This window comes from Alnus glutinosa, chromosome 14 (genome assembly GCF_958979055.1).
Source record: "Alnus glutinosa chromosome 14, dhAlnGlut1.1, whole genome shotgun sequence".
Taxonomy (NCBI): Eukaryota; Viridiplantae; Streptophyta; class Magnoliopsida; order Fagales; family Betulaceae; genus Alnus; species Alnus glutinosa.
Window position 1 is genome coordinate 12,910,926 of NC_084899.1, and position 23,305 is coordinate 12,934,230.

Below are 23,305 nucleotides of genomic sequence, written 5' to 3' on the forward strand. Positions count from 1 at the left end.
TAACACCATATAAAACAACTAAGATCATATCTCGGCCTTACACATATACAAGTCTTCTAAACCTTTGTGAAATACAAGTATACGTGCACTCCCAAACATAATATCTTGTAAATCATCATATGCAAACTAGGCGGATAAAAATATACATATGTTCTTTCCTATTGAGACTCATATGCATATTAACATGTCTAGCATGAATTACCTGGTTAAAACATGTCATAGACCATCATCATGCTATGCATGCTGTTGTTCTGTTTCATGGCTTCATAGTGCTTACAAGACTTGAATCTCAGAGGTCTTATTTCCAAATGCCAGTGGGACTTTAACCCATGGTCTTACACTTTGTGCCTGCGGGACTTGAACCCAAGGTCTTCATTTAGCATTCATGATCTCGTAACATGCTCGTGCCATATATGCATCATTTACATGCTTTCACACTAATGCAACTCTTTTCATCTTATACTTTTCATATTCTTTTCAACATGCCATGAAATCTTATCTCATCATAAAGCTCATAAATATAACTCAATCCACATTTTCATACTCATATCTTAAAACATATAAACCATCATCAAATTTCAACATATTTGAAAGTAATGAAAGCATTCTCAAAGCACATATTATTATAAAATAACATCGCCTCGAATTTAAGCAAATATGTCATTTAGTAATACTATAAAACCCCAAAACTTAGTATCTTTTTTCAATGAGTTGAATAATGTTGGTTTTGAAGGAATCCTCCATGTAAACTACACAATGCACCACTGCATATTACATTGCAATGACGCATTAAAACCAACCCAACATATTTCTAACTCTAAATCCCACTTAGGTTCTTGATTTTGCTCAAGAGCTAAGTGATGAGCCTTGAATGTTATACATTCAAGCCCCTTAGCTCGCATATATTAGCCTCTTAAAATCATTGTGATATGATCTTTTTCATTGTTTTTATGTTAACAGCACTCTTAGGAACCAAGATAAAAACACGAGTAATCTTTCGTACTTAAAGAAAAAAACCAGCATTCACCAAGACAAGTGAGCTCGAGTGTAGTTCAGCTACACTAGAGCGCATCAGGCATACATGAGGTTCGAGCGCACCTCAGGGGCTCGAACACTGTAGGAAGACTCGCGCACAGGACACCATCAAATTAGGCTCGAGCACAGTATACCTGGGATCGAGCACAATCGTGCAGCAGAGTTGAAAGCAAGACACCAAATTCACTTAGGAGTTGTTTTAGGATTTCTAGTTGGATTAGATGTTCTTGTTTGTACAAATCTGTGAAGAATTTAACTTGTCCTCTCTATGAATACCCTAAACTCGTCCATATTAAAAGATCAGACTAGTTTACATTAAATAATAGAAATCAATAGAATTAAAGGCTAGGGTTTTTGAGAAAAAGTGGAGAATTTTAGTAGTGATTTGGAATGGATTTCTCTCCAACAAAGATGATTTCCACCATCTCTATGAGCAGGTGAACCATCTGTAGGGTATTGATGTAGCCCTTTCCAAGTCGTAATGGTATTATTATGTTTTCTCTTGGGAATTTTATGAACATGAGAATTGGTTGTTTAATCTTGAGATTGTTTCTAATGTTTAGATTCAATTTTGATAAATTTTTTATCTTGTCTTAAAAAATTATTTATCTTGATTGAATTCAACATTCATATTTCTGTGATTATGTGAACGATGGTTTTACAACAGTTTTAATGGATACAAAATCAAGAAGGTTTGATAGGCCATGCCTAGGAAGAATAAATTATTTTACACCCTAGTTAGTTTAATTTAGGTAAATCGATTTATGCTTGCCGAAAAATGAGTTATCATCATCCCTTGATTATGTGTAAGCTAATTAGGATATTTGATAGCCCATTTATAGGAAGAATGGATTGTTCTATACCCTAGTTTAGGTAGAGCATCCATACATTGCCGAAATATGAATTATGCTTATTTCTTAATAAAAGAATTCTCTTGACGACACCGTTCGGTGCTTGACACACGCACACGGGTCATAATATTTATGTACGTTAAATTTTCATATTAAATGTAATTTACCATTATGATGAGGTTAGATGTGAGATCAATCCCCTATATTTCTCTTGATTACATTACAATTTCATTTACGTTTTACTTTAGTAATAATTACTACAAATCAATCAACTCTTTTTCTGGATTATATTACAATTAATCTTGGTAAACTTAACGATACAAAACCAACAATCATTGAGGTTCGACACCCTCACATATCTTACAAGGAATTGTTTTATTGCAAGTGGTTTTTATTATTGGTACACTTCACACCACATCAATTTTTGGCGTTGTTGCCTAGGATTGTTCATGATTACGTTGTTAAAGTTGTTGGGATTAATTTTAATATTGATTCATGACTTAGGGCAATTGTACTATTTAATTTTTTATTTCTTTTTTACATTTCTGTTTTAGTTTCCTTTTCAGGTTCTGAACTACACTGTCCAAAACCGCTTGAGCGCAATATACTAGGCTCGAGTGTAGCTCGGATGCACAATTGAGCTTGAGTGCAGCTTAATTGGGCTCGAGTGCACCTTCCCAGAGCAGTACTATTGAAGCAACTGCACTTACTGCAACCAGCAGAGTACCTGAAATTTCTTCTCATTTTTAAGTTATTATTCTTTTAATTCTATTTTCTGCAGTTGTGCAGTGAATGTTTGGTCGCCTATTATTATCATTACCAATCGTATCTTGCATACCTTATAACATCATTGCAAAAGACATCGTTCTCTTTCAAGAACGTTGGTTTTATTCAAGAAATTAAGAAAACTCATAAACAAGTATAACTCTTTTTCATGAATAAATGGATTGGAATATTGAAGACAAAACTTTTTAGCATGAGTTTTGAAATTCTCTAGCCTTACACAATCATCAAACATATCAAGAAAAACTTAAGAACATCAAGAACACTCCATGGCTTTTGGAAAATATTTTGATCAAACCCTAAGAATTAATTTAGCTAGACATGAAGTAAACTAATCTGAGCATGAAATAAAAGAAAACAGTAAAGAAAACAAAATTTAAATAAACTAATAACACTATATTAATCAAAGAAGATTCAGATTGCAAAAGGAAATGAAAAACATTAAAATTAACTAAGAAGATACACCTGAGAAAATGGAAGTCCCGAAAGATGCATCTCTATCTCTCTCACCCATGCCTCATATACATAGAGGAGGGGATTACAAAATAAAATTTAAAGAAGAGATAAGATAAGAGATAAGATAAGATAAGATAGTATAGGATAGGATAGGATATGATAAGATAAGATAGGATAAGATAAGAGATATTTGGAAATATCTAAGATATTTGGAAATATCTAAGATATTTTGAAAATATCTGAAAATATCTAAAAAATATATAAAAATATCAAGAAAATATCTAAGATATTTAAAATATCAAGGAAGAGTGACATGTCAGCATTGTTCCAAATTGTTCAGAAAATATCCAAATTCGATCGATCAATTATAAAGTCGATCGATCGCATTTCGCTCGATCGCATTTGTGGTTGCCCTGTCTCGATCGATCGTATCTTGCACGATTGATTTTTCTTAGACTGATGATTGGATCGATCGATTATAAAGTCGATCGATCGATTTGCCTTAACCGATTCTTCACTTGGTAGAAGCAACTTTGAACCCTGGAAATGACCAAATTGCCCTTGATGTATTTTCAGGTCTAATTCAAGTGTTTTGAACTAGATTTCAACTAAGACCTGAAAATAAGGCAAAACACAAAACTACTGCAAAATATTATATTTACAACACAAACTAGGCATAACAAATGTAAATTAAGGGGTCTTGAATAGAATAATTCAAGACTTATCACAGCAGCTCACTATGAGATTAAGTCCAGCATCATTTAAATGCTGCCATCCTTTTATGGACTTAACAATGAGGATCCATACAAGCATCTCAATGAGTTCCTAAAAATTTGTTCTACCATCAAGCTACAGGGCTTTTCAGAGGATGCCTTATGGATGTTTCTCTTCCCCTTCTCTCTCAAGAAGAAGGCCAAGTCTTGGTTCCATTCCTTAGAAGTGAACACAATCACTTCTTGGACTCAGCTGCAACAATCATTCCTTAAGAAGTACTTTCCAATCAGAAAGACCAATCAAATACAGAGAGCTATCATTAGTTTCTCCCAAGCTGAAGGAGAGTTGTTCTATGAGACATTGGAGAGGATGAAGGACCTACTTAGGAAGTGCTCACACCATGCTGTCCCTAAATGGCAACTTGTTCAGTGTTTCTATGACGGGTTGACCGAACTTCACCAACAGATGATTGATTCTTCTTGTTGAGGTACATTCAAGCTGAAAAGTGAAAACGAAGCATGGACCCTCTTTGAGAACCTCGGCAAGAACTCCATATAGCATGCCTCATCCAGTCGTCGAACCCATGCCATGATAGTTCCAAAGGCTGAAGGTATTTATGCAATGAGCAACCCCTTGGAGGTAACTATCAAGGTGGACACTATCAAGAAAGCTTGACCAACTAATGGTAGCCGGCTTTGCTCCTACCTCAACACCTCCCATTCATATTCAGCATGAGGCTTGTGCATTCTGCTCTCATCCTTCGCAACATGCGAATGATTGCCCTATAGGTCACTAATCTTCTGACACTTCTTATGAGCAAGTGAATACAGCTTTCGCCAGACTAGGTCATGATCCATACTCTAATTCTTATAACCTAGGCTAGGGGAATCATTCGAATTTCTCTTGGCGAAATCAAGCTGCTGGAAATTCAGCACCATCTCAAGAAATACAGAATCAAGGACAGGAGTAGCCCACCAGAGCCTTCAACTCATCGTCCAATTACAGGCCCTTCAAGCAGTATTAGTCAACCCCTCCTCCTTGAAATTCTGCAATTGATGATAAACTAATACATCTGCTGAATTCTCATACAAAGTCCATTGCAAAGCTAGAAAACCAAATCAGGCAAATAGCTACCACACTCAGCAGGAGAGAAGAATGGAAACTTTCGAGCCAACTAGTGGCCAATCCCAAGGGACAATATTTGGTTGCGGAGAAGAAAGATGAACAAGTTGGTCCGCCAAAAGATCCTACTCTGGTTAAAGACAAGGGGCAATTCAAAATGAGCTAGTTTTAGCCATTCTATCTCTTAAGCGGCCATATGAACTGAAGGCTCCATTCCCTGAATGTCTTAAGGAATCGAATCAGTCTGGAAAGAAAGGAGAGAACATCCCAGGCATGTTAGAGGTCTTCAAGTAGGTAAAAATCAATATCCCTCTCCTTGATGCCATCAAACAGATTCTGCCTTACGCCAAGTTCCTCAAGGATTTGTGTACGCGAAAGAGAAGAACAAGGGCCAACACCCTGATGAAAGTTCACCGCACAAAGCAAGTCAGTTCTCTTATCCAACACCCTAGCATCCCTCCAAAGTTCAAAGACCCTGGTGCTACCACCATCTCCTGCATTATTGGAGACCATGAGGTTTAATACTTTCATTTTCATAATGTGTTGGAAAAATATGTGATCAACATGATGCTATTGAACATGAAAGTATTTGTTAGTATTTTATATTGGCAACATTCTGATTGACAAAAACACTTTATGTAACGGTTGCTTTTTAATAGGATGATCGATTCTTTTCAGAGTCTTCATGTTATATGGACAATGTTTATTTCAAGCCATATCAGTCACAAGTTTCTAGAAGATGTCCATGAAGATTCCATGCAATTTTCAAGTCAGAACAACCGATTCCTGTGCAACCGTCCAGACGGGCCTTTGAAGGCATCCGGACGCCCCTCAGTGTCTAGAAGCTTAAGCGTTGAAGATGTCCGGACGTCAGAGCAACACTGTCCGGACACTAGGTCAAGCTTCTCCAATTTCTACACGAAGTTGGATTTCAGTCGACACTATTTGGGAAGTTTCTACAAGACATCCGGACGGCATGGCAATACGTCCGGACGCTACCCAACGTTCCAGAATAGTCCGGGTTTCCTTTACGAACGCGAAAAGTAGTGACAGTGATGACTGTCCAAACGCTCGACCAAGCCGTCCAGACGTGGTCCTATTATGGGAAGAATCGCGCTATTCTGGAAAGGCGGTCGCAGAAGACCATCCGGACGAGGCTAACTTCCGTCTAGATGCTCTACAGTTAGAGTCTGAATTTGTCTAGAATTAGGTTTTCTGAAACCTATAAATAGATGGCTCTAGGCTTGTTATTTATAAGAATTCAGTATATAATTTCATAGTGATTAGAGAGGGTGTTTAGGGAGAATTGAAGATCTGCTAGCTCTCAGTCGTTGCCAGTGTGTGCTCTTTGTTTCGTGTGAAGTCTATCTTAGGGGTCGGCCCTAAGGTAAAGGATTCCATTGAAGACCCCTTCAAGTAGGAAACTTGGGTGGGAAGCGTTCACGATGGGCTTCGTGTCAGAGTTAAAGGTATGACTATTGCATCAAAAGTATGTGCGTAAGAGTGTCTTGTAACTAGCTTTGTCTTCGGTATAGTGGATATCCTGGGTTTGGCTACCCCGGAGTGGTTTTTCTAATCACAGAGTTTTCACTTCGTTAACAAATATCTTGTCTATTTTATTTTTCGCATTTAAGATATTTTGTTGCACACGAACACACACTTAGTAATTTAAAAGTCATTATTTATTTTCAGTACTAAAGCATGAAGCATGAGCATGTATGTATATATGTAATGATGGTAGAGACAAAGTTATCTCCAATGCAGAGACAAAGTCCATCTAAAAGTAAAAGTAAAGGGAGTTGAACTTGTCTCTATAATGAAAGAAAAGGGAGTGATAAGCATCGGATTTTGCACATTTTAGCCCCTTAACTCACATATGTTAATTTCTTAGCATTGTTATTTTTTATTTTTTCATGTTTCAGAGCTTTATAAGATAGATGCAAGAACTCGAGTGGAAATTGGACTTAAAAGACCTTTGGAAGCATGCTGAAGACCCTGGGATCGAGCGCATTAGAACAAGGGCTCGAGCGCACCTTCGCTCGAGCACCTCACAACTTAGGCTCGAGCGCGCCTACGCTCGACCGCTTCATCACCTAAGCTCGAGCGCATATCTACATGGGCTCGAACACACCCGGGCGTATAGTACACGGCATGAATCCTTTTCCAGTTTAGATTGGAATTTCAGAAAAGGAAAAGAATTTTTCTTATTCTACTCGGAGTAGGAGAATTATTTACGATTTTTATAGGATTCCTAGGGCTTCTAGAGCTTCTTTAATCCCTATAAATAGGCCTCTAACCATTGAAGAAAAATAACACAAGCTTTCGAGAAGAATCAAAGGCTACTCCAAGAAGGGGGTTGTTTTCTCTAGTTTTTATTTTCCTTCATTATTTTCTTATGAGGATGATTTCAGTCCAAATTATGTGTAGCTAATACTTTAGTTAAGGCTTGATTGAAGCCCTAATCATGTATCTTTTAGTTTTTCAATTTGTTTTGCTACAATTCATATATTGATACTAAACTTGATTAATTCTAGTTTCGTGAATTCCTGACATGTTTATGTTAGGCCAGCATATGTTTGTGGTATGAATTTGTTATTTATGTCAATTTGGATGACCGAGTCCTAGGCATAATAGAGTAACGAAAGAAGCCCCGTCACATGTTCTTGGATTAATCAATATAAAGACAATTGGAATAGATATCATGTTTCAGCCTGAGTGTATTTATCAATTTTCATAGATTTATGCTTTCTTGAAGAACAAAGTAGATACCATGCTAAATCCTTCAATGAAGAAAAGAGTTAGAGAGTAGATACCATGCCTAACTCATTGTTTAGAGAAATCAAAAGCTTTAGGAGAAGATACCATTCCCTTATGGCTGGTAAACATTAAGCATCAAGTTATTCTTGTAGTATTATGACTATTGTGAATCTTATTTGAGAATTATTAGTGGTGGATATCGAAGCCCTACCTTTTCTTCTTAATATCTCAATCTAATATTTTATCTCATCTTATTCAAGATCTTTATTTAGGAAAATCTCTTCAAGCATAGTTTATACTAATTCTCATGGGAATGATCTCGTATTTGCCTTCTATACTATTGTTTTGATCTTGTGTACTTGGGAGTAAAACATATAATTATTTACCTATTTATTTAGGTAGATATTTACACAACAAGGAGCCGAAGTTGTCTCCATAATGAATAATATGGGCCAAAGTTGTCCCCTATTATGATGCTAATATGAGCTGAAGTTGTCTCTTATTATAATGGCAAGCATGACATGAGATTTAATGATGTTTTACAAGACTTCGTACTAGACATATTAATATGCCTATGTGTCTTAATGGGAAAGAGCATATGTATATTTCTATTCGACTAGTAGCATATGATTTAAGTGATGTCTATTTTTGGCGTGTTTGTATACTTATATTCTCCGAAGTAGTGGAATATATGTATGCTTGTATGACCAGGTTATGATGTCAATGGTTTTCATATAGGATCGATGTTACGTCTTGATGTGCTTGTATACTTATGTTCTCCGAAGTTGTGGAATATCTGTATGCTTGTATGATAGAGATATGATGTCGTTGATTTTCATGTTTGGATGTGCCTGTATACTTATATTCTCTGAGGTTGTGGAATATCTATATGCTTGTATAACTAAGGTATGAGGTCATTGATTTTTATACTTAGAAATGTCCATATGCTTGTGTTCCCTGAAGTTGCGGAATACTTGTAGTATGACCTTCCAATTTATGTATACCGGTGTTTACTCTCATAAGCTGCAATACGTTTTCAAAATAGAAGCATCATGTTAATAGTAACTGTTATTGTAAACATACAGTAGGAATTAAAAGGGTTGGCTCATTATGAAAACCAGTGTGTGATTTACTCTTGAGTTGGCGAACTCATACTTTCACCTATGCGAACGTGGCTACCACCACGATCGTGTAGATACTGATGCTTTGGCTACAAGTACGGCTGATGTTGACAACGACCCAGTGGCTATGTATTTGGGATAATACAATTGAAGCTAATCGCTCGGGTCATAGATGTGTCGGGCTCAGATGGTCCATTTTTGTAGTTATTTTGAGTATGGCATGTGTCGTATATAACACATATTTTTGCAAAGCCATTCTTTTGATATGTAATAAATACTTTTATTAAGCTTTAAACAGATAGATAATTAAATAGCTCTGTCGTTGTAATTAAAACTTACTAGTTTTATAAGATTCAATTTCCGATGCATAGATGTTAACTTTGAATATAATGTACATGTTATGGGATGTATACCATGTGTTGGCTTTGTGACTACTCGTCATACCACTCTGATGATTCCATTTTGTAAAAATTAAAAAATTTAATTTTTTTTTAAAAAAAAGATCGTCACAGCCCCAAGGCCAGCCACCTTTGGGGTGGCTAATCGTGGGTAGCACCGGCAGCCACCCCTTTCTTTCTTAATTTTTATATATTTAATTTTTTTTTTTTTTTTTTAAAAAAAGAGTAACACATGTCATTATTCTATTAGTGATGACAAGTGGCACACTAATGGAATCCGTCAAGTGTTTTGACGGAATTTGACTACAATGACTAAGTTATTATTTTGACCTACCTCGAGGACCTCTAAATTATTTTTAAGAGATTGATTTAGCATTTATTCCAAAAAAAATTTGACTTTTTTTCTTTTCTTTTTTTTTTTTTTGAAAAAAAAAATTTGTTTTTTCTACAATTAACAATTACAAAAGGGTAATTTTTGTTTTTCAATTGTCAAAATAAGGTATTTTCGAAACATTTTAGTCAAATTTGATTTTCCATCCAATATAATGGTCAAGACTAACGGATGGGGTTATGTTGCAACAAATTGGCAGTTTGAAAGGTCAAAGCATGACACTATCAATTCGTGATGCTTTATAAAAAATGGTTGTTTAGGAGGCTGAATAATATTTAACCATATGTTTTTACTACATCTTTTTTTCTTTTATTGATTTGTTTACTGTATTATCTATATATATTTGTAGTTTTATATTGAAATAGATGTTGAGACAAATTTGTGCCACAAGTTTCTTAGTAGGAAAAATAGGCTTCACAACGAGATGAAAGATGATTTTCTTGCAAATTATTTAGTTATCTTCATTCGGAAAGAAATCTCTGAAAATTTACTGGCAAAAATATTAATAAAAGATTTCTATTCTTTAAAACATGGTCGGGTCCCATTGTGATGCTAAATTTATGAACTTTTTTATGTTCTTTTTAATATATATCTATGTGAAAGTTGATAAGATATACCTTTTGTATATACACTTCTCTTTAGTTTTAAGGCAATATTAATATTTAAAGAAAGTCGTTTGAAACTTTTTATTTCATATAGTGTTTAAATTATATTTTTCCTGTAGTATTATTTTTTTTTAGTAATTATTAGTCCAAGCTTCGCAAGAGAAAAATCCTAACTCCGCCACCGCACAACAAAGTACACTAGGTTTATCAACTTGCCAATTTTGATGAGCAAGTTTGAGTTTATTCAAAAGAAATGACAAACTAAGCTTGAACATCAGAACATGCAGCTAATGCATTATTTCAGATTTCCACCGGTTGTTAAAAATATTGATTATGCAACAAATTAAAGAAGAAAAGCAGCATTTGATGATCATGCCAATCGGGTATAACTTAATTTGTATCTTGTGCAAGGCATTATTTGCGTACGTAGGCAAATTAACAACTATTCTCTTTTATATATCATGGCTAAGTCCATCACATGCTGAATTGACAAGCTTACTCATTGTCATCAAATGCTAACAGTGTTAGATTTTGGAAGCCGATCGCAGTTTGCAGGCATCCATCCAATCAACTGCTTCTCGTTATCGTAGATAACCATCTTATCTTGCATTGATATGTCTGTAAAAAAACGAATTAAGGCGGTGGTTGTGTTAAGTAATGATCTAGCTGCACTACTGTTTGTTTGGGATGTTTGATATTTTTGTTTGCATTATATTATGTACCAATCATTACCTCCGATGATGTTCAAAGTACCCTGCCCTTGTTCTGTTCCATTTAGAATTCCCAAGCAAACATTTCCCTTGGACTGGCATTTGTATATATATATATATAGAGAGAGAGAGAGAGCATGTTGTTAGTGAGTTTTGAGTTTTGACACAAAGTGGCAACTGAGACAAGAAATGATGGTACGGGAATTACCGATATTATTAAATAAGCTTCAGGGGGGAGTTCAAACTGAATTTTGGCTTTCCCACCATTGATGAAGCTTAATGCTAAGGGCTTGAAGTATTTCCTGACATCTTTTAGGCTTTTGAATGGTCTTCGACCTCTCCAACAGATTGGGAGAGTCTTGTCATCCAATTCTTCTGTTAACTGCCTTCCACTTAATTCTCTCTTCACCTACAAATATACATGACATCGATCACACACACACACACACACATATATATATAACAAAAAGATAAAAAGATTTTGCAAGCGTTTAATAATGTAAATCTACTCACCAAAGTAGTTAACTCTAGGTAAGCTTGAGAATTTAGGTAGGTGTAGGAGCTCCCACTGTCAAAAACTAGGACCAAGTTTTTAATTCCAGTGGTCTTTCCTCCAAATATGAGCTCCGCAAAGCCGGGTGAGTAATGTTGGCTGACAAATATATGAATGAATGTAAATTAATATATGAATGAATGTCCATGCATGTAAATAGAATAGAGGGGGACGGGGTAATTAATTACGGATGATCATGTGACATTGATGTCCAAAGCACACGTGAAGAATCGTAAGGGCCATCACCGAAGAAGAGATATCCTCCGCCTCGCCCACTTAAACAATGGCCAATCACATTTCGCACCAAACCCTGCCTACTAAGCTGTGATACAATGCTGGACTGTCCCTTGCCGAGGCCAAGTACTCCGTCGAAGGGATGAGAAGCTGGATTAGGCATCTGATCATATCCACAGCTGTACGTACATATGTATACAAGAAAATCAGCACGTACATATATATATATTTGTGTGGAGTTGAAAAGAGTAATCACAGCCTTACAGAGCCCAAAAGATAAGTTCTCGATCAGTTGAAAGTAAATGGAAATAGACGGTCCAAAAAGACGTACTAGATAGATATATGAGATTCAAGTCATTTTTGAAAGTCATTGGTCCTTATAAATCTCCTTCCAAGTCATAATTTGCAAAAATTAATTCCATTCAAAGTCATATATGATTCTCAAAGATTGGCTTCTAAAACAATATCTTCAGATTTAGTGAAAATAAGTAAGATGATGATCATGAAATGAAGTGACAAACCCAAGGGGTAGGCGAGGTTTAAATTGCATCCCATTAGTAAGGTTGATGGAAAAGACATCCTGGACAAGGACACCAATAGATGAACCACCATCTGCATACTGAACCTCATAGTCACATTGCTCTGGGGCACTTTCACATTTGTGTTCACCGGATGGGTTCAACGCTTTACAAAGAGGGTCCATGCAGACTACCAGGTTGTTGTGAGGCCTGTAAAGTGGATGAGGTGCCTGCAGCCAACAACAACATAACAAACTTAAATCATTTTCTCTATATATATATATATCTAGAAATAGAGAAGACAATGATATATATAGTTAACCTCGGTGCATTTGCTACCGGGAACGTCACACTGGAGCCATGTGAGGTCACTACCGGTGTCAGGATCCAGAAAGTAGGGCTTTGATGGCTGCCCTATGTTGAGGGTGACGTTGTAAAACCTGCAAATTATGTGTCTTAAATTCAACAGATGGTGTCTTATTGTGGGTCTAGAATTTGGACATATCATATATATGGACTAATACCCCAAAGTTTTTTTTTTTTTTTTTTTTTTTTTTTACAATAGGAAAAAGCAAGTTTTCGTGGGGAAGAAGAAATATATGTGACATGTAGATTATATGAGCGTACCCAATAGGATAGACGTTCCCGAAGAGTGGGAACACGATGGAGGACCCAAATCGGTTGAGCAACAGTGACGACGTCGGCTCGGTTAGCATGGACTTCCTCCTGTTATGCACCTGATCAACATAAGGAGCTGATGACATTGATGACTCACATAAACCCAAAAACAGCACCAGCACTTGTAGTAGCACCAACACCACCGCCTTCTGTTCCTTCATCTCTCTCTATTTCTCTTACCTCGATTAGCAAATGAATGAATGAGTTTTAGTGATTTAACTACGTGCTTGACAAAATGACTGAAAGAAATAGCAAATTAGACTTTTCTTGGGGCTTTGTGGCCTTTTGCATGTACCAAGTTGTGCTTTTGATGGGGATGTTTTTAGCGGTGGCCGTGATGGGAATCTTTATAGATGCGTGTGACAAAAAATGGGTCATCGAGTATATAAGTATTACTTCTAAGCTAAGCATGAATGGGTATTGCTTGCTCCTTTAATTGTCTCTAATTACCTTACTTTCCTTTTCTCTTGGGTTTATTATGGAACCTGCCTTTCGACTTCAACAATGACATTTCTTCTAATGTAGGGGTTCTTTGTTCTTTCCCTCCGTTTGGGACTCGAGGATTGTATTAATTAATGGGATTTTATAAACGTAAGAAACCTCGGTAAAGGAGTGCAAGAATGCTGAAAAAAAGCACTTCTGGTTGAAATATGGGAAATTTCTTGGAAATTTCTTGGAAACTTCTTTGATCAGCGTTAATTGCCTTTTTTACTCTTCTGGTTCACGTATTGTTTTGCATCTGTGCCTCTTTCGTCCTGAAATAACTCTGTAAAGCATGAAAAACTTTGCACTTGCAGCACCTTGAAATATTCTGTAAATGCTTTAGCACTAAAGCATGAAACCGGAACTTGCACTGCTGCCGCGAAACCCGCCCTGAACTCCTCCAAAACTTGCACTGCTTCCCGTGAAACCCACCATGAACTCCGGCCGACTGCTCCTCACTTCCAGCACCGGCGAGAAACCACATAAAGTCAAGCGGGTTTTGCCGAATGCAGTAGGCGCCGGCCCTCTTCGTGGCCGGCGTCATTCCGTGTAAGGAGAGCCGTCACAGGGACTGGCCGCCTCGTTTCTGGGTAAAAGGCGACCCAGAGGAATCGCCATTGCTGCTGAGCAGCGGCCACGAATGGCCTCTGCATAAGGTGGCAGCGGGATCAGGAAGGGCAGCCGGCCATGAGGAAGAAGAAAGAAGGAGGCAGCGCAGATCTGAAATTTTTCCGGGTCAGAGGCATCTGTTTTTCGGGTTAAAGGTTGGGTATCGGGTAGAGTTTAAAACCCATTAGCCCAACAAGTCATGAATGGATCAACCAATACGGAGACCCAAGCCCGAACAATTTTTTTTTTGAAAAAAAATAAAACACAAACTGGGTCATTAAGTGAGCTAACCCAAAAACCTAAGTAGCCCATCCAAATTTTAATGCCCCAGAAACCAACTATTTAAGTAGCTCATCCATTTTTTTTTAAAAAAAAGGGCTAATGTAGGGTTTAGGACCTGGGTTTTAAAAGAGGCTAAGGGCCATTATATACTTATATCACAATTTAATGTATATATATATAACGCTTATCAAGCCTAATATACACGAGTACTTTTAAAGTACATGAATAAATGCATTGGTTATATATATATATATATATATATATATATGTGAGTCAAATATACCTAGTTAACCTAAGTAAACAAGAAATAAGCTATAAAAAGGTGCTAACAAAGATAATGAGATACAATAATAATAAATGAGTTAATGAAGGTAACAACTGCATCTTATAGTTAATAAACAAGGTAAAATACGAACCTAAAGCCAATGACTAACCTAATAATAGTCAAAGTTACTTAGCTAGCTTTTGAATCAGAAAATGCTACGTGTAAGCACACGGGTAGTTTTATGTGTAATAGAGTATAGGGTTCAATAGTCAATTGAGTTTAACATCATAATTGTTTGTAGACACGTAATATGAGATTGGAAATGCCAACTTGTTCTCCAAAGTAGGGTTCAAAGTAACTAAAACGTGAAAGAGTGCTTGAGTTGTGAGTCCTATGCAATCTACCAGATGTGAGTATTTTACTCACTCAGAACTTTATGGTGTTTTATGCAAAGAAATGTTATGATTTGTTAAACCTCAAGCCCATAGTATTTTGTATAATAATTGAAGTGGAATGTATTTGGAGTGCTTGTAATACGTGAATTTTTCAAAGGTTCAGAATGTCATGTATACTTGTGCGACCGAGTAATGACGTTGAGTAGATTCTATGAAATGTAAAGTTTTTTAGTGTACGTATACATGTATTCTCCAAAGGTTCAGAAGAAATGCATGCATATTTAGCCGAAATAGTGCGTCGAATGTTTTCTTATGATACCACGGTTGGGAGTGTGCGTATATTGGAATTGGTTCAAATGACTTGTATGCACATAAGGTCGAGACATAGTGTCAATGGTTTCTTTAGATATCCTTTTATGTCTGTATTTCCCCAAAGCTTCGTTTGTATACTAAAATATCTGGGTCACATGATATGTATGTATTGATGTGTATATTGTAGTTATTTTATTTATAAACCAAATGCCATGGTTTACCCTATTGGTTAAGAAAACTTTTATGCAAACATTAATCCACAAATAGTTGTTATTGTAAAAATATGGTAAAATAGAAATGGTTAGTTCATTATGAAAACCTAGTGGGTATTATACTACTAAGTTATTGAACTCATACGTTCACATATGAAAACGTGGCTACCACTACGATCGTGTTGATGTTGATGTTTTGGTTGTAGGTACTGCAGATATCGATGAGGTCCCTGTGGCATCGTATTTGAGCTATTATGACTAAAGCTTATCGCGACGGATGTAATTGTTGGATTATGTGAAAGTTAAATTGACTCTAATTTATATCATGTGTGTATGCAACGTGTAACAAAATATCAAAAGTATGGAATTAAAAGAGACAGATATTTTTGTTAACGAAGTGGAAACTCAATTAAGAGAAAAACCACTCCGAGGCAGCCAAATTCAAAAAATCCACTATCAAAAGATAAAGTTAGTACAAAGATAGTAATACTCAAGTACCCGATGCAACAATCGTATCTTGCACTCTGACACGTAACCCAACGTGAATGCCTCCCAACCAAGTCTCCTACTTGAAGGGGTCTTCTATGGATTCATTTACCTTAGGGCTCCTCCTTAAGATAGACTTCAAATACGAGCACTGCAACAACACAACGACAACATCTTAAAAACTAGGGGAACAATTTCTTCCTAAACACCCTCTCTAAGCTATAAAAAATTCAACACCGAATTCTGTAAAGAATACATGCCTAGATGCTTCTATTTATAGGCTTAGAAGACCTAAATCGAGCTATCTTTGATTTCTCTAGGCAGTATTCGGACAGAAGCATTAAGCGTTCGGATGGTCTTCTGTGCAACCGGCTTTCCATAACGTGCTCACATGTTTCCATATTAAGGAAGCGTCAGGACGGTTGCAACTTTACTACACGTAACTTCCATAATAAGGACCGCGTCCGGACAGTGTTGCCTTGACGTCCGGACAGTTGCAATTCTTTTCCACGTCTTGCCTTATTAAGAACTTTGTCCGAACGGTGTTGCCCTATCATCTGAACGAATGCAGCTGTCTTCCCATATACGTGTTTGTGAAGAAAAACCTAATTCTTCTCGAACTCTAAAGAGCATTCGGACGTGTTGCCATGACGTTCGGATGGATGCAACCTTGAACTGTTCAGCTTCTTAACACAAATGGGCATCCAGACATGCGACTAGGCCGTCCGGACGGAAACTTGGGATCCGACTTCTTTGAGTTGGAATCTCTACAGAATCTTCTTTGAACATCTTGAAACACTTTTTTGAAATGAAGACTCTGAAATATACAACATCCCTGATTAAAACAGCAACTTTACTAGATAGTAATTTTGTCAAACAGAATGTAGCCAACACAAACTAACACTATGGATAGTCTATATTTTTATATAGACATTTTGATATATGGCTTGTGTCGCATGTGACACTTATTTTTGTACAACAATTCTTTTGATGTAATTAATGTTTTAATTATGCTTTAAATAAATAGACAAGTGTATGGCTCTGTTGTTTATACCATTACTCAATTTAAGAGAATTAGTTTCCGTAGCATAGTTATTTATCTCTGATATATCAGATACATGCTATGGGATGTGTACTATGAGTTGGCATTTTGACTAATCGCCATGCCATTGTGCAATTCCATTTTTGTGTGTGTGTGTCTATATATATATAAAAGGGTCGCCACACTATGTGCTTTACTATTGACATATTTGAAGTATTGACCATATTGTGGTGGAAGTTGAGATTCAGGGTGTGTTTGGGATTGGGATTTAGTAAAGAAAAAAATGCGATTTTAAACCAAATCGCAGAAAATGAACCGTTTGGGAATTGCGTTTTTAAAAAATTGCGATTTGAAAACCCAGAAAACTGTTTTTTCAAATCCTAGTCAATGAGTGCTTTCTTTGAAAATGCATAATTTTAAAAGGCTAACCTGTGATTTTAAAGGCCAAATTGCGATTTTACCAAACGTTTAACTACATTTTTAAAAATCACTTTTTCAAATCGCACATTTTAAAATCGTTATTTTTAAATCACATTTTTTGAAATCGCAAACCCAAACGAACCCTCATTAGATGAATCATATCCCAAAGAATACTGTGGAATGGTTTTGGATGCAGATAATTAGATCAAGGCTATGTAAATCTGGTTGGTAATCCAACCAAATCTGGCTACTTGTAATGGCGTCTAACGATATTAAAACTCAGATGTTGTAATTAAGTTTACAAGTAAAAGTCAAATAAAAAGGAAGGATAAAACATTCGAAGCAATAATTGTTAAGAATTTTTCTCAGAAAGAAAGGGATCTACTATGAGAAAATTCTTCGCCCTAAACATAGACCCATGCTTGACCTCTATTCAAGATTAAAGTCAAAGGTTGATTATTTTGAGATCTTCACCATGAGAGATGTATCTGAATGATACAGTCAGAAAGTTGTTTTAGCAAGGATTTAGAGGCATGTAATATGCAAGATGCAAAAGTACTTTATTGAACTTATGCATGCCAAGTATTGGAATATCAAGTTTGATCTAAAGTGTTGAATGTTAAATTATGATATAGTCATGATGAGTACATGAGATGTTAATATCTTCTATATATTAATAATGAGAAAGTCGTCTCATCTAAATCAAGGTGATTAAAGACACCTTGACTTAGCCGTGGGTCCTGCTCCGTTCGGAGGGCATTTTTTTTTTTATTAAAAAAAAAATTATAGGATTAGGTTGTCGTCGCATTTTAAATATCATAAGTTGTCATTGGATTTTCATGTTATATTAATTTGCTAGATTTATATATGTCCTATTATTGTTATGTATTTTGCAGTTTTTTCATCCTTTGATCATTTTGTGATGCTTGTTGATCCCGTTATTATAATCGCAGAATCTACTTATAAAGATTGGAGACAAAATTATAATAAATCTATGACACTAGAAAGGCACAATCGTGTGCAAACTCATCATGTCTATTCTACATTAAAACATACTGATGATGAAATAAATAATTACAATTGTGGTCGCAAGATTAATGATGTACCAAGAACCTTTATCTTGACAATTACACCTGAGCTTCATGTAAAGTTGCGTAACTTTAAGATTGATTCAGATATGTTGGAATATCTAGAAGTAATGTGAAAATAAATATTAACTTCTAACAACCAAGTGTGTGTGTTTGTGTTCAACAAAAATATCTTTAAATGCGAAAAATAAAAAGACAAGATATTTGTTGACGAAGTGGAAACTCTATGAAGAGAAACACTACTCCGGGGCAGCCAAACCTAGGAACTTCACTATCCAAAAACAAAGCAAGTTACAAAGCACTCGTACTCACAAAACCTATTGCAGTAGTCATACCTTTAACTATAACACAAAGCCTATCATGAACGCTTCCCAACCAAGTCTCCTACTTGAAGGGGTCTTTGATGGATTCATTTTCCTTAGGACCGACTCCTAAGATAGACTTCACACGAACTGTTGAGCACATACCGGCAACGGCTAGAGAGCTAGCGGATCTTTGATTCTCCCTAAACACCTTCTCTAAGTACTATGAAATTCATTATAGAATTCATACAATTTACAAGCCTAGAACCTTCTATTTATAGGCTTACAGAAAACTTAAATCTGCTAAAATTTGAACTCTGGCTATCGAGCGTTCGGACGGAAGTTAGCCTTGTCCAGACGGTCTTCTGTGACCACCTTCCAGAATAGCGCAATTCTTTCCATAACAGGTATACATCCGGACGACTTGGCCAAGCGTCCAGACGGTCTTCACTATAACTCCTTTCCGCATTCGAACGAAAGTTCAAAATATTCTGAAATGCTGGACAGCGTCTAGATGTGTTGCCACGTCGTCTGGACATCTTGCAGAAACTTCCCAAACAGTGTCGACTTCTGAAATCCAACTCCGTGTAGAAATTGAAAAAGCTTGACCTAGAGTCCAAACGGTGTTGCTCTGACATCCAAACGTCTTCAACGCAATATGCTAGACATTGTGGGGCGTCCGGACTCTTTCAAAGGCTCGTCCGAATGGTTGCACAGGAACCGGCTGTTTTGTCTTGGATTTTGCAATGAATCTTCATGGACATCTTCTAGAAACTTGTGGTTAATCACATGTTTTGAAATGAACACTGTTCGAAGATATGAAGACTCTGAAATAAGAACCGATCATCCTGTTAATATGCAATTATTACATAAAGTGTTTTTGTCATCCAGAATGTCGCCAACATAAAATACTAACATAATGTTTGGAGAACAATATGATGTTCTTGAACTGGACACAAATGCCAAAATGGTTGAAGTTGTTTCAATAAAGCAAGTTTTCAAGTTGAAACAAAATGGTTTATTTAATCTTGAGGTTGATGATCAATCTAAGATTTATGAAATCCTCAGCTCCATGAAACACTCTTTAGAGGATTTTGTTTGTCATAGTTGGTGAGTGTAATAGCGGATAGCATAATAAAACCAAAGTCTGGTATTAGGGCTGATTTTATTTTATTTTTTTAAGAACCGAAACATAAAGAAGAGAAGAAAGGAAACCAAGGAAAATGGCAAAGTTATTGTCATTGGTGTCAATAAAGCTAATAAAAATTCCAAAGGCCCTTGCTGGAATATGATTTTATTGTAAGGCGGATGGACATTGAATGATAAATTCTCCTAAGTATCTGTCACTCAAACATTCATGTAAAAACTTTCATTTAGATTTCAGATACATGTTTTGTAAGAATCCAACGGAATTCCTGGTGTGTGGATTTGGTACTAATATACATGTCTGCAATTAGATTACAAGGGTTCTAGAAAACCAGAAAACGAAGAAAATAAAAGACACACCTAGAAAGTTTGGAGTTTGAATGAAAATTTTAAAGTTGTCATATTTAGATCATGGGATGTTTGGATGTTCGATTTTTTGAAATCTAAATTCAACTATAATTTACTGCACTAATTCCAAGGCAAAATAAAGTTGAAAAAAGATGTTTAGATGATTTGACTTCTTGAGACAAAATTAGAAAAAGTTGGATAAAATTTATTTTATTTTTAAAAAATTGTGAATACCATTAAATACCAATATAATTTGTTTTTGAAAAACAATGCACCCAAAAACATCCTGGATTTATATGACTGACAATTATTTTAGAATCATTTATTACTTTGATGTGTATTCTTGAGCTAACAAAATATAAGTATTACCAATATGTTGTATTTTACTTGTTTATTCATCAATGATCCAAGGGGTAGTCCGGGATGAGCTCAAGAGATCTTTTTCCTTTTGGAAGATACATGAGCAAAATTGGATCTTGATGAGCTCCTAATCTAAGAAGAATCTTCCTTCGAGCATAATATGAACAAAGATGTTCTTTTCTTTGAGAAAAAAGTAGGGCAAAGGTATATGCTTTGGTAATGATGTTTTGATTTGTTAAGTTTATGTACGGAATTCTTTGATTTTTCAAATATATAAAGAACTTTTGATTTAATCAAAGTATTACTTAAGATAACTCATCAAAATATGAATAGAATCCTAGTTGATTAAACCTTTGTTTACAACAAAGATAGTATGAGATATGAGGAATACTTTTTTTTTTTTTTTTTTTTCGTAATAGAGGTGATACTATGCCTAATTTCTTTAAAGAAAGAAAGGTTGTAGAAACAATATAATCCTATTTGTTGGGAAGATGTTGGTTCACACCGACTTCCTAAAAATTAAGACTATATGAGTAAATTCAATGAAAGAGTGAAGATTCTAAAAGAACGCTCATATATTAAAAGAGATAATAGTTATCCGTAGACATTACAAACATTTCAGATACACTATGTGTTTTACTACTGACACATCAGAAGTACTGAACATATTGTGGTGGGATTTGAGATTCATTAAATGAATCATATATATCCTAAAGAATACAATGGAACGATTTTGAATGCGGATAATTAGATCAAGGCTATGTAAATTTGGTTGCTAAGCCAACCAAATCTGGCTATTTGTAAAGACGCTTAACAATATTAAAACTTAGATGTTGCAATTGAGTTTTTACAAGTCAAAGTCGAATAAAAAGGAAGGATAAAACCTTTGAAGCAATAGTGGTTAAGAATTTTTCTCAAAAAGAAATGGATCTACTATGAGAAAATTCTTCACCCTAAACCTATAATCATGCTTGACCTCTAATCAAGATTAAAGTCAAAGGTTGATTATTTTGAGATCTTCACCATGAGAGATGTATACAGTCAAACAAATATTTTAGCAAAGATCTAGAGACATGTAATATGCAAGATGCAAAAGAACTTTGTTGAACTTATGCGTGCATCTAAGTATTGGAATATCAAGTTTGATGTAAAAAGTCAAATGTTAGATCAAGACTATGATATAGCAATGAGTACATGAAATGTTAATATCTACTAGATGTTAATAATGAGAAAGTAGTCTTGCTTAAATCAAGGTGATTAAAGACACCTTGACTTGGCTGCTGGCTCTGCTCCCTTCAGATAGAGTTTATTTAATTACCAGAGTAGGTTGTCGTTGCAATTTAAATATTAGGGTTCAATGCATTATTGCCCCCTGTGGTTTGCAAACTTTAATTTTTGCCCCCTAAGTTTTACTTTTGATTATAAGTGGTATTTATGATATGTTAAAAGACAGAAATGGTACCTCCGTCCATTTCTCCATCCAAAACTAACGTCTGACAATGTCAATGAACACCTCAGATAAATCCTACGTGTTTATGTAATGCCACCTAATATTGTGTAATGCTACCTATTAACACAAATCCAGATAATCACATAATAGTTCAAGAATTGAAATTTTTCTTGAAATAAAACAACTAAAAGCGTCGCCTTCCTTCAAAAACCATAGAATCCTAACCCTACCGACAGCTCCGGTTCAACAAATCTCCCCAAACCAATCTTATAAATTTAATCATATAAGGCCGACAATAGATTTCAGTGGCGCCCCACAGCTCTGGCACGACCGTTTCTCCAATGTCATCATCAAGTCTCGTACAAGATTCAGCAGGGAAAGAAGTTTCCCGTTCTTCAGAGAAGGTGTGTTCTTAATCTATTGTTTTGTTATTGAGTTATGAGTGGATTTTTTTATTTTTTTATTTTTTGAATCAGCCGATTAAAAAATTTATTTTTTGTTTTGTTTTTTTTTGACATTTGAATCAAACAAAGTTATCATCTGGATCTTCCTCTGTGGGGCGTGCTGAGAAGTCCTACCTATGTTTTTGAGGTTTACTAGCACCTATAAAGACCTCCTGGACTGAGGACAATCCTGGGAGAAGATTTTGGGGTTGCGCCTCCTACAACTCGAGAGTAAGCAGTTTTATGGTTGAATCACTTCCTCTAGATAATTTGAATGATTTCTTACAGACTACCTATACTTCAAAATACATACAAAATCTGATGCCTGCAAATTTTTTAAATGGGTGGACAAACCAACCTGTGCAACATCTATGGAGGTCTTAAAAAAAATTATGAAGCAAGCTGAAGAACTAGAGGATGAAAATGGTACCTTGATGGCAAGGGTGAAAGACTTAGAGAATGAAAAAGGAAAGTTGCATGGAAAGGGTTAAGCAATTGGAGAAGAAGAATGAGAAACACATGGAAATCATCAAGTGTCTGGAGAAGGAAAATGACATCTAAAGGGTTAGGGAAAATTTTTTTATGTATGTTTTGTTGTTGTCATGGTTCACAATGTTGTTGGTTGCTTGTTTTGCACTTGTTAAGTGAGTTTATAGTTTGACACATGTATGTCAACATTGTAAGCTTGGTTTTGTAAATGTATCAGAAATGGTACCTTGGTTTTGTAAATGTATCA

General features: G+C 35.7%; 1 protein-coding gene across 1 annotated transcript; it reads right to left on the bottom strand.

Moving 5' to 3' along the window:
* Window positions 1-10,668: 10,668 nt before the first annotated feature.
* LOC133857680 (aspartic proteinase Asp1-like) lies at window positions 10,669-13,223 on the bottom strand. Its single transcript, XM_062292978.1, has 8 exons — window positions 12,876-13,223; window positions 12,571-12,688; window positions 12,252-12,478; window positions 11,685-11,909; window positions 11,457-11,595; window positions 11,152-11,352; window positions 10,966-11,038; window positions 10,669-10,851 (listed from the first exon to the last, which is right to left on the bottom strand). The coding sequence occupies exons 1-8, from the start codon at window positions 13,085-13,087 to the stop codon at window positions 10,742-10,744; spliced, it is 1,305 nt and encodes a 434-aa protein (XP_062148962.1). The 5' UTR covers window positions 13,088-13,223; the 3' UTR covers window positions 10,669-10,741.
* Window positions 13,224-23,305: the final 10,082 nt, after the last annotated feature.